The following is a 19,519-nucleotide window of genomic DNA, read 5'->3' as shown; positions in this document are numbered from 1 at the left end:
GCATGAAATTTGACCAAAAATGATGTTGCCAGATTTGGATGCAGAATTGATAATGAGGCCAAACCATTAACAAAAAGCCATGCTTTATGAAAATCGGTTGAGTTTTGACCGAGTTATGGCTGTGTTTGTATGTGTATGTATGTATGTATGTATATGTGTGTGTGTGTGTGTGTTAGTTGATGCATGTATGTATTTATGCATTTATGTGTATATGCATGCATGAGTTTGAGGCCGATCGGCTGGTAATCAAAAAAGTTGCATACAAGCGTTTTTCACGATTTTTCCACACGTACGAGTGGAATTGAAAATTTCAGCTTCGTAGCTCTTACGGTTTAGGCTGTCCATTGATCACCAATCAGTCAGTCAACAAGTCAGTCCGTCATTTGGTCAGTCATTCAGTCAGTCAATCAGTCAATTAAGTTTAATATACGGAGAAAAATAATAGCATATACATAAAGTCACATACATTATTAAACAGGCAAAGTTTTAAATTAAGAAATATAGCTATGTTTATTTTGTTATTGGAAAGAACCGAATACATTGCTAGTAAAAATATAAATAATTATATAATTGGGCTATTCACAGGCCACAAAGCACAATTAACTCTGCTTAATCAGAAAAATATTTGTATAATTTATAATTTATATGTCTAGCTTAAAAATTGTTGCAGCAGTTAAACGCTTGACTGTGAATTGCCCGTAAATATGTTGAAAACTAAATGCTAAACAAATCAAATCTATTTTTGCGAAACCAACCGTTTTTAATAATACTTTTTGCTACATAGAGAGCAGGTTGTCGAATCACAACACGTTTTAATATCGAACAGAGCACAAATTGATATAGTGTATGTGTTTTCTTTAAATGGTCCGCACATATGTGTTAAATATTGTTTAATATTCATATAAAATAGAGTTGTTAATTTGTGAATTGCTGATATGATAATTAGTACAAAGGGTTTCGATGATATTAGAGAGTGCTTGTTGTTGTTGTAGCTGTCGTTGTGTGTGCTAAACAATTTAAAATCGAGTTAAAATTGAACATGAATACATGATTATACGCTACAATTTTCTACAGCTTTCAGCCTACACACAACACAAAAACAAATACATACTTATATGTTAATTGATAGACATGGGTTTACAATTGAAAGGAAAGACCGAACGTGCATAAATTTGCCTTTTAAAACTTGATTATGTGCCGCATATGCAATGCATTTGATATCACTGTGCGCCTGCAATCTCCAACAACAGAGAAACAGAGAAAGCGGCTGGGTTGGGATTTATTTAGCTTAGAGCGTTGTCGAGGTTACCGTGCTGACGCCATGCACCAGTATTGTGGGCGGCAGCTCGGCTGTTAGTTCGGTCAGTAGCTCCACATAGCTGGCGCTGCGATCATTAAAGTCCGGCAGTGTGGGCTTTGGCGGCGCCGCCAAGTATATAAACGATAAAGCTGTTTGATCGGAACGATCTCGTATTACTTGATTCACACGCTGCATATACAACAGCGAGCGATTGAATTTATCCTCAGCTATCTCATCGCCATCGTCCAGCAAAGCTTCGTCCGCTTGAGCCGTAAACTGTCGAAGTATGCGCGCATGGCGTGTGAACTCTGTGTCTCGGCTCCATTCTTGAATCTCTATAATATCCGCATTGATGCGCAGCTCCTTCAGCGATTGCTCCAGCTTCAGCTTGGAGAATATATCCATTTGTGGTGCCTGCGTCTCAAATGTGCTGCGGGCAGGCGTTTAATAGTTAGGCAAAGTTTAATGAAAGCACTTTTTAATATTTACCCCACGGTGCGCTCCTCATTTGTTTCGCACAGAAAGATGCGCACGCGCAAATGTTTCCACTTGGCCAGCATGATGACCGCCAATTGCATCATGAACAGCGAGACCATGTCAAAGGGATCACCCGATGTGGGATTGAACACGTTAATGGGCCACACATCGATATATTTAACATGCTTGCTTCTGTAGGTTCAGAAATGAGATATTTGTTTATGAAACGTTAAGCACAGGTTCATTATCAACGCACATGGTTATAAAGTTCTTGTCCAAGCGCTGAAAGTTGCGGCACAAACACAGGTTCTTTTTCATGCGCAGCGTATCGCAGAGGATTTGCACATATTCCTGAACCTCAAAGTGTTTGGATTCACCGTCGCGTCGTATGGGAAAGTTTTGTATGTCTCCCTCGTTGAAGCCATCCGTTTTATAGGGCGAGGTGCCACTGAAATTATAGGGAATTATTTAACAGAATTAACGATATCAAAATCCGTTACATTTCTAAATTTAATGACCTCTATAATACTTCCAGCTACTCACTTTTGAAAGAAATCCTTGGGCGCTTCATTGTCATAGAAGCCCAAAATAATGGTATTTGGCTTCATGGCGCCAATGCCGGACAAGCGTATCAAATGCTGAACGCCCTCGCGGATGCTGCGGCTGATGGTCACTTCGGTGAAGGCCTTGACACGCATGTGATCGAGGAAGGACCACCACAGCTGGTTCTCGACGGCATCCTCAACAGCATTGCAATCGCCCAGCTTGACATGGCCAATGATGTAGAGGCCACTCTTCTTCAGATCGTTGACAAAGTCGACCAGCGGACAGCAGGAGCGCGGCGAGGAGACCAAGAGTAGAATTTGTGGACGCCAGAATTTGACGTGATCTTTGCGTGGATCCAGCATAAGCAGATACTTGCGCACCTGCGCAGCGCGTGAGATCGAGTGTGAAATTATAAATGCAAGCAAATTGGATTCACAAACTCACCTGATGGAACATCAGCGCCTGGGAGATGGAGCCCCACTGCGCCGCCTGTGTGGCTGGCGAGAACAGATGCAGTGCTATGACCAAGATCAGGCACAAAATGATGCAGGAGGAGGCATAAATCGGATTGATGACAAACATCATGATCAGCGTGCCAAGCAGGCCAACGAGGCACGTGTGCCACGTGAAGTATTTGAAGAGTGGCCGAAAATTGGGAGCACCGGTCAGCTCGATGCCCAAACAAGCGAGATTCGTAGCCAAATAGGAAAGCATAAACAGCACCGAATTAATCTGAGCGATGATATTAAACGAGCCAATCAATAGAATGCACTCGACCAGCACCCAGCTGACAAACACGGCGCATATAGGATTGCCCTTCCAGGTGCCGTGCAGCACAAAATTCAACAGCGAACCGAAGACCTGATCCTTGCTGAGAGCTTCCAGAATGCGACTGGAGCCAATCAGATTGCTCAGACCCGTCGAGAAGGTGGCCGTCAAAATGCCAATGGCGGTAAATGGCGGCCACAAGTTGACGGGCATCAGGAACAGATAATTGTTCTGCATTGTCTGATACGGTGTGGTGCAGCTCATCAGGAACGAGAGTATAATATACGAGACGAATGTAAAGCAGACCGCCGAGAGTGTGCCCCAGGGTATGCTCTTCGAGGGACTCTTCAGCTCACCGGACATATTCGCACCGGCCATAATGCCCGTAACGCCCGCGAAAAGCACACCAAATGTCGTCGAGAAGTCCACGTTCTTGTCATTCGACGTATAATCCGTGCCATAATGCGAATCCAGATTCTCTCGCAACGTGTCGCTGCTGAGTCCCGTATAATTCAGAAATTTCGTCCAATTCATTTTCGTATTCTCCACGGGCACAGGAATCTAAACGAATTATGCAAGTCCATGAATATAGTATAGATCACAGATAGCGGAAGATTATTGCACTTAGTTGATACTCATTTAATTGAATTGGCGGACATGTTAGTTTGTTATCAGCAGCTGCCCGATGATTCACATTCCGCGTCATTTCTATACTACAAATGTTAGATATGCTATGCGCTGTTACAGTGAAAACTGGCTAAAGTCAAACGGAAGGGGGGTGTGCAATATTTCTCAAACTTCTACAAAATATAAAATTAAAGTTAGCTAATTTATAAATATTTATAAAGTCGAGCTCTGTAAATGTTTCTGTCCAGAATAGTTAGTCATAGGAAATGTTCACTGTACTTAAGCACATTGGGATTATTGAAGCGGCGAAAATTAAACTGACCGAGGCCCAGAATAATGCAACAGAATCTTATCAATATGCCACACGACATTATCGTAAGCTAATGAAATTAAATAACAATTTTATAAATTAGTTTTCGACACATTCTAAAAGTATTGCACAAGGACTTTCCCCTCTTGGGGCTGACATCACGCTAGCATAGAGATTGATAAGCCTGGCGGGGATTTAGCTGCATGATTGATTACAACTGAGACATGCGGGCGGACGCTTACCGTATCATTTGTGGCGCCTTTCGCCAGAAAGCTAATATACGTTGCGAAAAGACAAATTGTCACCGTTCCCAAAATAAGCACTGACGTCTTGGCAAAGAGGGCGGCGCCCACCAGGCACACCAGCAACATGCAGGTATTGATTAGGCTGCTGACCAGAAAGCGCCACCATTTCCCATCGGGCAGATGGGAGCTGGCCTCGTGGATGAAATGACCGCCGGGACCAAAGTTATCCATAACGCCCTCCGTACAGCCCGATATGGCCATGGCGCAGCCCACAACATTCGCAAAGAAGAAGAGCGTGCCAATGGAACCGCCAAACTCGAGGCCCAAGGTGCGACTAATCATAACTGAAAAACAAACGAAATTAAGAGTACGCACAGCTATTCCATACTATGTGGGTACTCACAGTAGACGCCGCCGCCCTCCACGGCACCGTTGGTGGATATAGCGCAAACGGAGGCGACTGTGAAGAGTAAAATCGCGTAGGCGATGAGAAACTGCAGAAATGTAACATATAAGCCCGCATTGCCGACAATGTAGCCTGTGGGGAAGAGGAAGGGAAGGGAAGGTGGCATCGTTAGAACAAGTGCGAAATTGTGACCTCACACACACACAGACACACTCACCCACACGTATGAAGACCAAGGCGCTGAACATAGAGAGCGCTACGGGACTGAAAACGCCTGCGAATGTGCCCAGCGTGCGTCCGTTGCGCTCTGGATCCTGCATGCCGAACTCCACGTAGCCATCGCTTGACTGTGGCGTTATGGGACGTGCAGTATCCGCGCCTCCGCCGCCGGCACCAAAGAGCGAACCGAAGCTGCGAAACATATTCGAGGCGCTGCCATTGCGCGGCGCTGCAATCGGCGCCGTCTCCTGATCCCTGCTGTTGCTCATGGCAGCTGTCCAGCTGCTAGCTGCTGGAAATTAACTGACACGCACACAGGCACAGGCAAGCGTAATACGCCAATTGCCGCAAATCAAGGGAATTACTTGATGTATGCTATTTGGAGCAGTTCACAGCTTTTGATTCTTTTGTTTGCTCTTTTTTTTTGTTTTTCACTGGGTTTCTGGTTCAACGCGTCACTTGCTGAGTCGTTGTTTGTCCGTTGGCACAGAGAAAACACGCAAAACTGAGCCCCCCAATGCCCCGCAAGGGCCGAGGCTCCAAAAACTACAACACAGCTGGCCGACGCCATTTGTGTTTAGGCGGTATTTTTTTGGTATTATCTACAATATTCAAAATCGGTATTTTTATGCCGCCAATGAACGGTCTCATTTCACTTATTGAGTAACTGCGATTGTGGCAAAATGTATAAATTTTTGATAAAGACCAATTTCGAAACACATGCCCATCTGATCCAATCTAATCCAATTTCAATCCTTAGCTATGTGATTTAATTAATAAATTGTCAATTTAGTGTTGTGTAATTAGTGCAGTAATTGCATATTTGGTCCGTGACTGTGACTTGCGTTCATTTACAGCTACGCCGGCAGCGCTCATCTCTAATTCACGCACATCTGATTTGTTTTCAGCTAAACGTTTAACTGCGGAGAATTGTTTCTCTTCCGCTGTTAATTGCGAAATGGTGAATGATAAAAAGCGTCGTTCACGTTCCCGGGAACGTTACAGGGACGAACGTGGCGCAGCCACAGCCGACAGAGATCGGGAGCGCGAACGAGAGCGCGAACGGGAACGGGAGCGACAACGGGACAGAGATGCGCCGAGACACAGAGAGCGGGATCCGCGCGACAGGCAAACGGATAGGGAGAAGGAGCGCCGGCAGCGACGCTCGCGTTCCAGGCAAGTAAACAATTAAATGAATTACATTCAAATTAATAATATAAACATTACGCAGGGAGGAGCGTGCCAGGCGGGGCGGACGGTCGCCGGATCGCCAGCGTCAGGTGCGCGAACGCTCGCGGGAGCGTGGAGCACGCAACGGCGAGCCCGAGAAGAAGCCCAAATTGGACAGTTCGGCTTCCGGAACTTCTGTTAAGCCGGAAGACGAGCAACTCGAACAGAAAGTCGATGTCAAGCAAAAGAAGGAGCCGCTGTCGCTAGAGGAGCTCCTGGACAAGAAGAAGCGCGAGGAGGAGGCGCGCAGCAAGCCCGTTTTTCTGACCAAAGAGCAACGTGCCGCCGAGGCGATCAAACGCCGCCAGGAGGAGGTGGAGCGCTTGCGCGCCGCCCGCGATTCCGCGCGGGATCAAATGCAATCGGCCAGCAGCAGCAAGAGCATCAGCGGCATAGCCACAGCGTCGGCATCGCTGCCCGTCGCCATGGCGCCGCCGCCGGCGCCTATGAAGTCCGAGCGACGCGAACGTGGCGGAGATCGCGGTGGTGGCGGCGGCGGCGGTGAACGGGATCGCGACAGGGACAGCAAACGTGTTGAGGATCTGACGCACAAGGACAAGGAAAAGGAACTGGAGGCCATACGCGAACGCTATCTGGGCATTGTGAAGAAGAAGCGACGTGTACGACGGCTCAACGATCGCAAATTCGTGTTCGACTGGGATGCTGGCGAGGACACCTCCATTGATTACAATAATCTGTACAAGGAACGGCATCATGTGCAGTTCTTCGGACGTGGCAACGTCGCCGGCATTGACATCAAGGAGCAGAAGCGCACACAGAGCAAATTCTATGGAGATTTGCTCGAGAAACGGCGCACCGAAGCGGAGAAGGAGCAGGAGAAGGTGCGCCTGAAGAAGATGAAGCGCAAGGAGGACAAACAAAAGTGGGACGATCGACACTGGTCCGAAAAGGACAATGATGAGATGACCGAACGCGATTGGCGCATCTTCCGCGAGGACTACAACATTACCATCAAGGGCGGCAAAATACCCAATCCCATACGCAGCTGGAACGAGTCCGGCTTTCCGCCCGAGATCATCGAGATTATCGACACGGTCGGCTACAAGGAGCCCACGCCCATCCAGCGACAGGCCATTCCGATCGGGCTGCAGAATCGCGATATTATTGGCGTCGCCGAGACGGGCTCCGGCAAGACCTTGGCCTTCCTCATACCGCTGCTCTCGTGGATTCAGTCGTTGCCCAAAATCGAGCGTCTGGAGGATGTGGATCAGGGCCCGTATGCCATCATAATGGCGCCCACCCGCGAACTGGCCCAGCAAATCGAGGAGGAGACCATCAAATTTGGCCAACCCCTGGGCATACGTACCGTCGTCGTTGTCGGTGGCCTGTCCAGGGAGGAGCAGGGCTTCCGTTTGCGTCTGGGCTGTGAGATAGTCATCGCCACGCCGGGTCGTCTGATCGATGTGCTCGAGAATCGGTATCTGGTGCTCAATCAGTGTACGTACATTGTGCTCGACGAGGCGGATCGCATGATTGACATGGGCTTCGAGCCGGACGTGCAGAAGATTCTCGAGTATATGCCGGTCACAAATCTCAAGCCCGACTCGGAGGAGGCCGAGGATGAGAAGAAGCTGATGGAGAACTTTTACACCAAGAAGAAGTACAGGCAAACGGTCATGTTTACGGCGACCATGCCGCCGGCTGTAGAGCGCTTGGCGCGCTCCTATCTGCGACGTCCGGCCACGGTTTATATCGGTTCCGTGGGCAAGCCGACGGAGCGCACCAACCAGATCGTGTACATGATGGGCGAGAATGACAAACGCAAGAAGCTCATGCAGATCCTGTCCGCCGGCATTGAGCCGCCGGTCATCATATTCGTCAACCAGAAGAAGGGCGCCGATGTCCTGGCCAAGGGCTTGGAGAAGCTCGGCTACAATTCCTGCACGCTGCACGGCGGCAAGGGCCAGGAGCAGCGCGAGTATGCTTTGGCGGCGCTCAAATCCGGCGCCAAGGATATACTGGTGGCCACCGATGTGGCCGGTCGTGGTATTGACATCAAGGACGTCTCGCTGGTCATCAACTATGACATGGCCAAGTCCATTGAGGACTATACGCATCGTATTGGACGCACGGGTCGTGCCGGCAAAACGGGCGTGGCCATCTCCTTTGTCACCAAGGACGACAGCAGCCTCTTCTACGATCTGAAGCAGTGCGTCACAGCCAGCCCGGTGTCCGTATGCCCGCCCGAGCTCACCAATCATCCGGAGGCGCAGCACAAGCCCGGCACCGTGGTCACCAAAAAGCGACGCGAGGAGAAAATATTTGCTTAAGTTCATTAAAAACCTAATCCTTCGGCATTAATAAAAAAAACATTAAAATTTGAAATAGTTTTCCCCAAAATAAACCCATTTTTATGCAAGATTTCTGGGCAGGAGCATTAAAGTTGATATTTATTGGAAGCGAGATTTGTTGGGAACTTAAATAGGGTATTAAATTGGATATTATAATTATTGTTAAAGGGTATTACATTTGTATTTCAAGGGGTCTCGCTCAAACTTACAAATTACAAACTTTGTTATGCTATAAAAATCTATATATCTATATCCATTTCTTTATCTATATCAATATCAATATCAATTTCAATATCAATATCAATATCAATCTCAATATCAATATCAATATCAATATCAATATCAATATCAATATCAATATCAATATCAATATCAATATCAATATCAATATCAATATCAATATCAATATCATTATCATTATCAATATCAATATCAATATCAATATCAATATCAATATCAATATCAATATCAATATCAATATCAATATCAATATCAATATCATTATCATTATCAATATCAATATCAATATCAATATCAATATCAATATCAATATCAATATCATTATATCATTATCATTATCATTATCATTATCATTATCATTATCAATATCAATATCAATATTAATATCAATATCAATATCAACAACAATATCAATATCCATATCCATATTCATATCTATATCTATAAATCTATCTATATTTATATCTTTATTAAAAGGTACGTTGGGTAAAAAATTCCAGATATTTTAAACATAATTTAACGAAATTCGTCTTCATTCTGCTGCTAGGCAAAATATAATATATATGCGATTATTATATCCTATCCTATATCTATATCCTATCATATAACTAATATGATACTATTATTTCGTAGCCCTGACGTATTTTAACTAATATAATCTACAATTTATTTAGCAACTCATTTAGGCTGTTGGCCGGCACACACATTAGGGGTATTCCCTATCTCATCAGCCGCAAGAAGAACGCGTTTCGACTTTGCTTGGAGTCTGGTGGTAAATACTTGTCATAGAAATCGAGGATGACCTCCTCGATCTTGAAGCCGAACTTCTGATACAACATGACCGCCGAATTGCTTGCCGAAACGTGGAGCGTTATGTCCTTGGACATGCAGGTCTGGATGAGATGGTAGAGCATGAAGCTGGCGATGCCGGCGCGCTGCCAATTGTGGCGCACGGCCATAAAGGAGATGTACGCCTCATTGTAGCCCACGTCCGGCACCAGGAAGCCACAGCCGATGACCAGTTTCTTATAGAGCGCCACGACGCTGTAGTCCGGATAGCTGAGGCAGTCGCTCACTGGAAAAGAGGGCATACGGATTAGGCTATGTATTTGTAGATGAGTGCAACCCCAACTCACCATCAATGCCCGGCCAGAAGACGCTCTGAAGCAGCGCATTGACCGCCGGTATGTGCTGCGGGCGCACATAGCAAAAGTCGATGGTGGAGCGGTTGGGATAGCATCTATTGACGCGATACTGAAGCTCACACATCAGCCGCAGCCAGGGCGGACCCATGCTCTGGTTGCGATAGATGAAGGGATGCAGCACGCGCTGCGTATAGGGCGACTCGAACAGCTCGTATTCGGTGTGGCCTACAATGCGTGCATAGAACGAGCTGCGATTGCTGGGATTACCCTGTTCCAGCAGCTGATAGCGATCGAGTATCTGTGCCTGTTGTTGCTTAGCTAGCTGCCGGCGTGCACGCGCCGTGGGATCGATATGCTCGTCCAGATTGAAGATGGGTCGATTGTGCTCCCGCTTCCATTGGCGTACGCACAGCTTGCGATAGAGACGCCGCACATAGGCGGGCACATCGCCCTGCTTGTGCGGCTCCAGTGCGAAGATCTTGTGCAGCTGCTGCTGCAGTTGTTCCTCCTCCTGGACGTTCATGAGACGTAGTTGCCGCTGCTGCGGCGCCTCATCCTGTTGCGACTCAGGCTCCTCCTGCTCGGTCTCCTGCAGCCAGGGCCAGTTGCGACGCGGCTGTCTTACAAAACCACTTGGCTTGCAGGGCTCCAGGCTAATCTCTCGATTGCTGCTCGCTGCTGGTGGCTCTATCTCCGCGTCCTCCGTCTCCTCTTTAACCTCCGGTGGCTCCTCCTTGATCTGTGGCGGCTGCTGCTGCTGCTCCTGTGCCTGAAAATTGGTCACCTGCACTATGCGCGGCTGGTAGCTGTTGCTCTCCTCCTCTGCTGGTTGCTCTGTTTCCATGGGCTCTTCCTCGCTTTCGGAGCTGCTGCTCGAGGACAGCCTTGGCTGCTCCAGCTTTGGCAGAGGCTCTGGCTCCTCCACTGGCGGCAAACCAAAGTTATTTTCCAGCTCAAACAGGCTGGCGCTGTTGCCGGGCGCCTCGAGCAGCGCATCGGACATGAAGAAGTCTCCTTTGTCGCCGGCGCCAATTAGCGGCGGCGGCATAAACATGCTCAGATCATCGCCACCCAGGCTCTCGGCCAGAAAGTCCATCAGGCTGGCCTGCACGCTGCTCAGCGGCTGCTGTTGTGCCGCCTCCTCTAATGTTTCCTCCGACTGGTGCAGCTGTTCCTGCTGCTGCTGCAGCTGTTCCTCCGGCTGCAGCTGCGCCTCCATCTGCAGCTTGGGCAGGCGACCCATGTAGGGACTGTGAGAAAGATGTTTAAGTAAATTTGATAACTTATTTGAAAATCTGGGCGCTCACATGGCACGCGCACAGCCCTCGCTGGGCGGCGACAGGCCTTCTGCCGTTTCCTCCGTTGTGACGGATGCCTGTGCATCGCTCAGATGATCTGTGACAGACAAATCGCTGCCGCAGCTGTTCTCGTCCAGCGCTGGCGCACGACGATCCGTGCGCAGCTGCTGACGCTCCAGCAGGCGCTGCTCATCTGCAAAAGTCGTTTTTATATAAACTTAATCCTTTATATTAAGCCTGATGCACACTCACATTCTGCGCGCACGCTACGAGGCGTTAAATTGGGCTTGGCTAGTCGCCACCAGCCATGCTCCAGGCACACGCTCACGCCGGATTGAAAGTATTCCGGGCTGTTGTGCGACAGAGCGCCCGAAACGGAACCAGCCCATTGCTTGCGGCGGCGTCTGTTGGTAAGTAGAATATCTGTCAGTTTTGGTCGTTTAACTAGCACCACCTGCCCCTACTCACACACGTGGCTCGAATATGTAGTTCCAGTTCTTGTCCACAAAGCTGATAATGTGCGTCCGCCAGTGGAAATAGCCATGATGGCTCAGGCCCTTCGACTTTATGGACAAATTGTAGAGCGTCAGCGTCAGCACCAGCAGCCAGGGTATGCGCTGGCGTACGAAACGCTCCTTGGGCACGTCTTCGCCCGCTCCAGTTGGCTCCAGTCGCACGCATTTGATGCACGTGAAATCGAAGAAGACGTCGCCCAGCAGATCTCCCGGCGTGCTCGCATGTGGCAAGCACTTGATGTGCACGCTCTGTTCACACTTCTGGCAATCCAGATAGTTGTCATCCTCTATGGCTGCCTGGCAGTAGTCGCATCGCGTTTCGGCTTCAGTTTCATCGTCCGCATTGGAACGCGGCATTGTGCACGCTTAAAGCATGTGAAACTGTTTTGATAATAACAATTTCGTGCGCCGCTTTCTTAAAATGCTCGCGGCGTTGCCACACTGTGCGAAATACCAAAAATGCTGCTGGTGGGCAACAAGTTGTGCTAGGTACGCAGCCCTTAACATTCTGCTTTAACTACTTTTATATGTTTTGGTATTTTGCGTTCGCAGCGTATTTTATGTATTTTAGGTATTTTAAGTATTTTGTATATGATATTATATGAAGTTTCTAACTGTAAAATTAATTTTTTTTATCCAACTAATGCAAATTTGAAAGATAACGATGTTAATTCAAAGCGTCCATAGTATGCTATTCTAATGGATCTATAATAGTATATCTCTTGAATTGTTGCAAGGAGTGCATTTTGGCCATTATTTGTTTTCTCGCCCGTTATTAATGAGCCGAATGCTCACAGGCAACAGCCAAGCACAAAAGGCGGCGAAAATTAACTGCATATGCATTTTGCATATGACGGCGGCTTTGATTGACAGCCAGCTGCACCCCCGCTAAGCGGCTCTAATTAGCCATTTGCTGTTGTTGACGATTTGGTCAAGTGGATGATTGGCTTAACTGATGCAGCAGCAGTGTGGTGGGGTGGGGTGGGGTGGGGTTCATGCTGCTGCCCCAATAAGCATGCTGTGAAAATTGCATTGCGCTTTCCATTTCCACATTTAACTATTTATTTCAGGCACTTTTTTCTGCAACTGCTGCTATTTCTATTGCTTGTAGTTGTTGTTGTTGTTCCGTTTGTTCGTTTTGTTGCACTTTTCCGCACAACTTTTCAGCAGTTTTTCATTTCATTCTCAATGCAACAGCCCAGCACGCCTCTGCGTCCATTGTGCCTTGTTATGCCTTTTGGCACTTGAACGAGACACAAGAACAGCAACAAAACAAAAGAGAAGAAGACGGCGCTTGACGAGGCTGCTTGACGGCTATATACCCTGTAGTGAAGGTGCTATACAAAATAATCCAAATATTTTTGGCAGCAGTATATACCAATGCGATTGTATTAGTAAATGTTGCGCATTGACAGCTTAATCGCCATTTACACCCCATTTTTACTTTTAGAAGACGTCTACTATTGTGTAATTTATAACTTTTGCGTCTAAGCGATCCTCCTTTTGCACAAAAGTAAAAACAATTATTCAGCTTTATGCTTTTGACCCCGTTATGTGCTTGCACTGCACAGCTACACGAGAGAGCGTGCATTGTGGATGGTGTGAATGGGGAGAGAGGTAATTGATATGCTAACTGCCTTCACGCCATTGGTCGTAACGCTTTTGATCCCGTTATCTTAGTTGAGTATCCAGCCGCAGCGAGCATTGTGCATGCTGTGAGCGCAGGAGCTTTCAAAGTTGTGTGCTGTTAGTTGTTAATGTGTGTGTGCAAATGCCGGCTTAGCGTAGACGTCAGCCTAATGACGCAGTTCAGTCTGTGCGCGTCTGTCCTATTGATCGGTCGTATTCTCTACGCGTGTGCAAAAAATCGTTTAAAAGTTTGAAAATCGAGTTAATTAATTGATTATATTAAATGCAATTAGTTTATGCTGTGTGTGTGTTAGTGAAGTGCCATATTTAATAATCTTTCAGCTATTCTAAGCACTTGAAATTATGTTTGACTGTCGGTAAATTACGCGTCATTTGGTGATGCTTTTTGGCGCGCTTTCGAGTTGAAGAGAGCGCCAATGAGAGTGGGAGAGAGAGCAAGAGAGGAATGTGAATTTGTTCTTAAGCAGGTAATTGTGCTCTTATATTCAAATCTTTTGTCAGCTAGAATACAGTTAGGTATTTATTTTCCCTTCTTATACGCTTACAAAGGGTATTATACTTTTGTGTAGAAGCAGGCAGCGCCGACCCCATTAAATGCACTTATTTTTGATCAGGGCCTATGAAATATATCGTTTGGTGTATTTAATCTTTGTCGTTAGCATTGTTATTAGTATGGGATTTAGCTATAGACTTTTAATACTTTTTTTATATATCATATTATATTATATTACCATATCCATAGCCTGGGTTGCAGAGTACGAAGTCGGCTTCTTAATCATTGACTGTTACCAATCGAAGCCCACTTCAATATACCCTATTTGCTTACTTTAAAACGCCGTCCATAAAAAATTGCAAACCAAATTTCATTTTTGTCGCTTGAAGCTGCCGATGCGGCACATAAAGCCGACAATTTCGCAAGTTGCCACGAAAAGGAATTCGCACTACAGAGTGCACCAGACGCAGTCCACTGGCCACAACTGCTCCACTGTTTCCACTGCCCATCCCATGCCATTCTCAAATCAAACGAGAGTAACGAGCTTTCCAGCCGATTTAATGGCCAAACAGCGGGCACATCCCGCACAAAGGCAAACAAACGGCGTCTGGCTGTCATTTAATCGAAGCCATTAGCGTTATTAGTGCCAGGATCGTGACCAGCTCCTGCTCCTCCCGCCACTCCCACTCTCCACCCACTCCTACTCCCAGGCCTGACTGGCGGCCAGGTAGAGAGCAAACAGCGTCTGGATATTGTGTATGTAATCCGATTGGGTCTCGAGTGGTCCCTCCACACCGAAGCGTTCGCAGAGCACACGCACATAGTCGGCCAGCGAGATTTGCTGCTGCAGACAGGCGCGATAGGCCTCGTCCAGTGCATCCTTGGTGGTCGCATCGCCAAAGGAGCGCGGCCAGTCCAGCAGCAGCGCATCGATATCCTTGCGTGGCTGCGCATCGTACATGGCCTGCGTCATGTGCACCTGCTCCACCTCGCCAATCCACTTTTCGATATCCTTGCCTGACTTGGCCGTGGGCACCAGCGTGGCGGAGCAAGCGCCATGTCGGCCATTGCCGCCTCGACTGCCGCTCAGCACCGAGCGCATCTTCATGTTCATCAGGCTGGGCTCGCTCTGTGCGCCCGACGGCTCGTCCAGCAGCATCAGGCCCAGCCGCTGCAGCTGCTCGTCCAGCTCGCGTTGGCGTTGCGGCTGCAGCAGCGCCGGCGCCTGCACCTTCAGCATGGCATCCACATCGCCCACGGCGGGCACGTACTCCGGTATGAAGGGCTGCAGATGATAGGGCGTCTCAATTGCCTGCGGCGTATACTTGAGTATGTAGGGAAAGAGCTCCTTTAGCTCCGGCTGCAACGGCAACTGCTCCCATTTGTCCGGCGTCAAATCGAAGGTGGACACCTCCTGGCCGGCGCTGCGCTTCTGTTGCGTGGGCAGCGGCAGCTTTTGATGCGCCAATTTGGCGCCCGTGGCCGCGTGCTCGCCAGCTGCTTCGTCGGAGCTGCCGAAGCTCAGGTGATCATCGGCGATCATTGGCTGCGGCCCCTTGGCATTTCTTGTGCTGCCCGGTCGTGTTTGTGGGCGTGGCACCGGTCCAGCAATGCCGCCCAGCTGCAGCTCGCTGTCGTCGTCGTCGTCCTCGCTGTCATCGGCCTCGTCGTCGTGATCGATGATATCCTGCAGCAGTCCATCATCGTCCGCGGAGCTGCCCTGCATCTGCTGTGGATTAAACGGAATTTAGTGGGGGCTGTTAAAAGATTGCGATGTACCTGACATGAGATACTAGCAGGTATTATCCGAGCGTGAGGAATGTTCTATTGATGTATTTTCCCTAAGATCTTTAAACATTGGTTCAAAGGTGATTGACGGAGACTTAAAAGCTTTGCTCGCTATTCCATGTACCCATCACTAACTGTCGCTGCCTATGCTCACGCACGACCCACGAGTATTACCATTTTCCAAAAACTCTTGCTAACATCTGTTAAGATATCTCTCGCAAAACTCACGCACGACTCACGAACATTGCATGTATGCTTCTCTGTCAGGTATTTCCCGCTCCCATCTCTAACTACCACCTCTATATAACGCTTGCTAAGCCTTCTTAAGAACTTATTTCATCTTATCTTATATTATTGCACGCTTCCCTCTCGAACATATCTTGTTCAGAATACGCCTGCCAGACTCATGCACGAGTCACGCTCCCATTTCTAACTACCATCTTCATGTAAAGCATGCCATGATCTCTCAAGTGTGTCTCACTCATGTGATATTCGTGACTATTCAAGTATTTTATGCTTCCATCTCTAAGAAACATCTCTAGCTATCGCTTGCTCAGCATACTCACGCCAAACTCATGCACGACTCACGCTCCCATCTCTATAAGACGCTTGCTATGTTCTCTCAAGCATGAATTATTCGTGAATCGCTTATTTTTTCATTCTTCATCTCTAGCCAACTATTGCTAAGAATACTCTCGCTAGACTCATGCACGACTCACGCTCCCATCTCTAGCTCCGGCTGGCTACTTACCGTATGACGTTGCCTGGCCCCGGCCCGCTGTCCAGCCGCTGCCCCGCCCCTGCTAGACTGTCGCTCTATTTGCATGCTGCTGAGATGTTTGCCATCCGATGGCCCGCTGATTGTGATCTCCTCGTCGTAATAGTTCATGGTCCTGGCGTTGGGGCGTGGCACTGCGCGCTCTCTTACACTCTGTTTCTTGTTGCTGTTGTTGTCGTTGGTTTTTAATGATTTTTCAGCACCTTTTTTTTGCGCACTTCCGCACAGCTTTCCGCCGAATTCGAGATACACTTGCTGGAAATTTTGCTGTTATCCTTGCAGGTGCGTCGCTTTTCTTTTTCCTTTTTCCTACTGAGCTGCTTTACCTGCAACAACTGTCAATTGCTTGGGCCCGGGCGTTGTCAAGGCAACCAACCTGCCCGCCTGTTGTTGTTGTTTTCTCTCTGCTGGCCCGGCTTACTGATATGTTTTTCTACCGAAACTCTCCGGCTTGTCCGAGGTGCTGTTTGGTTTTAATTACATGAAATGAAAATCTGAATTTTGCAAATACCCTGCCAGCTCAGTCCGGACATTGTCTGTGCCCTTTTGTTGTTGCCTGTGAATATTGTGTGTACTCGAAATTGAGTTAGTGCCTCATTGAAATGAATGAGCCGTTGTGTGTGTCTGCGGGCCAATTTTGTGGGCTTAGCTTGTCGTGTTTTTATTAATGAATACTATTTTCAGAGTTTTTAAAAGGGGTTTATGGCTGAGCAATTTGTGTAAGATATTCATTTTCGTACCAAATAGTTGCAGCCGGCGCCTGTTAAGAGATCTTAATAATAATAATAATAATAATATATGAGATTTTGTAGTCAAGGGAATTCGCATTTTAAATACCAGAAGTCCACATAAAATGATTAAAAGTTATATACTCTTGTAGAGTCTGTCTGTTTAAGTTTTCAATCCATCATCTATCTGTCTGGTCTTGAAATGTATACTTGCTTTTCTGTATATATGTCATTATATTCTGGATCGAATCATTGTCTTAGGAATGAACAGAATAGATTAAGCTCTTAAGCTGTTTAAAGATATGATGTCCAGTTTGGACAAATGTCCTCGTAAATACGAGGATCGGACTACTACAAAATAGAGGCAGAAACGATTGAATAATTAATATTTTTATGAATGTATTCTATCTCGAGGCAACATTAGCAATGATGAGCTTCAAAATTGTTGTATTATTTATTTATTTTATTATTTATTTATTCATATTAACTATGTAGACTCAATACTTCACCCATTTCCTTTCCTACAGTTACGACAACCTGTGCGTTCATACAAGTGCGAACCCCTCCACAGCAGCGACGCCCGTGCACGCAACTGGCGCTCGAACATGTTGCGGCTCGAACAGGTTTGATGCGCTGTGCAAGCCGCAACGAACAAATATGAAAACACAACACAAAATATTTGCTGCTTTCATTCGGTTTTGGATTCTCGCGGTGTGCGTTACGTTGCGGCTGTTGCGTGGCTTTTAAATCAATTTCAAATAAACAAAAAATACGCTAACATTTTCCGGTGTTTTAACGACAATCAAATAACAAACGAGTGCTTGATTTTTGTGCGAAGCGCAACAACAAGTCATAAAAAAAAGTGCGAAAGAAGTTCGAGTGAATAAGTGAGAGAGAGAGAGAGAGAGAGAGAGAGAGAGAGAGAACGCGATTTAGCGGGTGCATATTTAAAAATAAAGATAGTTAAGTCCATAAACAACAACACACGTAATTAGCGCTAATTAAGCCGGTCAATTGCTTTAATAACTCGGTTAATTTTGCATTAAATCTTGCGCAACTCGAAAGATATTTTTTATAATACCACGTTAATTAATAGCGCGCCTTTCACCTGACCGCCCCGCCCTCCCCCGCTCGTTCGACTAGACTTCATTAATAGCCGCGAATCTGGTGCTTGTGTGTGCGTGTGCGTGTAGGTGTGTGTTGTGCCTTGTGACTGGCAGAATTTTCATTATCAGACGCTAAAAGGATTACGAGCCCGTTCATCTTCATCAGGCGCAGCAGCATCAGCAGCAACAGCCCAGCCAAATATTTGCCAGCATCCGCAAACGGTAAGTTGATGCCCCTTTAACCAACACTCCAGCCCCTGCGCAGCCCCCAACCCCTCTCACCCTTTTGCGCCCCTGACAGATTCGCTGCTTTATGTGTTGCCTTTCACGCCTACCTTATGCAACCGTCGCCCCTCTTCCCTTTACCCACTTGGACACAGCACCCGCTGGCGTTTGCCTCAACAAAATGTTTTATATGCGTGCACATTTAAAAAGGGCCACCTCTGTACCCTATCACCCCATCCCCCATCCCCCCTCACCATCGCCCACTCTAGAGCCCGGGTCAACATAGTGTTGGCCGTATTGTTAGCTTAAACTGTGCTTTGTGCCGTTAACCGAAACCTGCCCCAAAACTTGCGCAATAAAATGAAATTGTTTTGAATTATTGAGATCCAGAATTTGGGAGCCCTCCGTTTTGGCCCGAAAAAAATTTAAATACAGGGTATATTTGAGTTGAGTTAAGGTGTGTAACACGCCGAAGAATGCATCTCTGACTTCATAAAGTGCATATATATTCTCGATCCACATTGAGAAACGAGCTAATCTAGAAATTTGGTCGTAGTTCATGTGCCTTTCTGCCTCAAAAATATTTGATAACTAATCCCCATTTGCCCGAACTTTATATATATCTTTTTGTAACCTACGATTTTGTATCATATATATATTATTATATTATTATTATATATTATAAGGGCTGAAAACGCCTTCTTCAAAATGTAGAATATAGGTTGGTATGTGGTATACACAGATTCAGTATATACTTGCTTTTTCAAAACCTTACCCAACATTTTCCAGTTCAAATTCATTGAGTAACACCCTTGACTTTTCGTATATACCCATATTTGAATGTCAAAATGAAAACCCCGAAAATATGAAGAAGTTATTTAAGATTAACTTTTATATAGTCTTGGTCTTTGGGAAAGAAGAGACAGAACCTCAGATTTCAAATGTTGAATTTATGTTACTTGCAGTTGCGGTCGGGTTGCAGGGTATCTCCCAGTCGTTTAGTCTCGCCTGCAACTTACTTGTTTTTAATATAATTTATATTCGGCGCATTTATGGCCAACGGACAGTGTTCATTGTTGTTTGGGTTCCGCTTGGGCTCTGCCACATATGGAG

The 19,519-nt window shown here is 46.7% G+C and overlaps 4 protein-coding genes across 4 annotated transcripts; 1 reads left to right on the top strand and 3 right to left on the bottom strand.

The window, feature by feature from the left end:
* Positions 1 to 518: 518 nt before the first annotated feature.
* LOC115767706 (solute carrier family 12 member 9) lies at positions 519 to 5,417 on the bottom strand. The gene is made up of 8 exons (XM_030711999.1): positions 4,897 to 5,417; positions 4,677 to 4,811; positions 4,271 to 4,617; positions 2,768 to 3,652; positions 2,321 to 2,703; positions 2,034 to 2,225; positions 1,790 to 1,969; positions 519 to 1,730 (listed from the first exon to the last, which is right to left on the bottom strand). The coding sequence occupies exons 1-8, from the start codon at positions 5,165 to 5,167 to the stop codon at positions 1,289 to 1,291; spliced, it is 2,835 nt and encodes a 944-aa protein (XP_030567859.1). The 5' UTR covers positions 5,168 to 5,417; the 3' UTR covers positions 519 to 1,288.
* Positions 5,418 to 5,602: 185 nt separating this feature from the next.
* On the top strand, positions 5,603 to 8,504 carry LOC115767717 (probable ATP-dependent RNA helicase DDX23). Its single transcript, XM_030712022.1, has 2 exons — positions 5,603 to 6,074; positions 6,130 to 8,504. Exons 1-2 carry the CDS (start codon positions 5,857 to 5,859, stop codon positions 8,417 to 8,419), a joined length of 2,508 nt encoding a protein of 835 aa, XP_030567882.1. The 5' UTR covers positions 5,603 to 5,856; the 3' UTR covers positions 8,420 to 8,504.
* A 626-nt stretch (positions 8,505 to 9,130) lies between these two features.
* Positions 9,131 to 12,211, bottom strand: LOC115767723 (cysteine-rich protein 2-binding protein). The gene is made up of 5 exons (XM_030712032.1): positions 11,592 to 12,211; positions 11,376 to 11,527; positions 11,133 to 11,316; positions 9,817 to 11,075; positions 9,131 to 9,755 (listed from the first exon to the last, which is right to left on the bottom strand). Exons 1-5 carry the CDS (start codon positions 11,993 to 11,995, stop codon positions 9,400 to 9,402), a joined length of 2,355 nt encoding a protein of 784 aa, XP_030567892.1. The 5' UTR covers positions 11,996 to 12,211; the 3' UTR covers positions 9,131 to 9,399.
* Positions 12,212 to 14,481: 2,270 nt separating this feature from the next.
* LOC115767719 (intraflagellar transport protein 46 homolog) lies at positions 14,482 to 16,555 on the bottom strand. The gene is made up of 2 exons (XM_030712024.1): positions 16,321 to 16,555; positions 14,482 to 15,510 (listed from the first exon to the last, which is right to left on the bottom strand). Exons 1-2 carry the CDS (start codon positions 16,456 to 16,458, stop codon positions 14,482 to 14,484), a joined length of 1,167 nt encoding a protein of 388 aa, XP_030567884.1. The 5' UTR covers positions 16,459 to 16,555.
* Positions 16,556 to 19,519: the final 2,964 nt, after the last annotated feature.

The sequence above is a fragment of the Drosophila novamexicana genome, unplaced genomic scaffold (genome assembly GCF_003285875.2).
Source record: "Drosophila novamexicana strain 15010-1031.04,08,12 unplaced genomic scaffold, DnovRS2.1 tig00001444-arrow-arrow-pilon, whole genome shotgun sequence".
NCBI lineage: Eukaryota > Metazoa > Arthropoda > Insecta > Diptera > Drosophilidae > Drosophila > Drosophila novamexicana.
The sequence above is the reverse complement of the archived record's forward strand: the minus strand, read 5'-3'. Positions and strand labels throughout refer to the sequence as shown.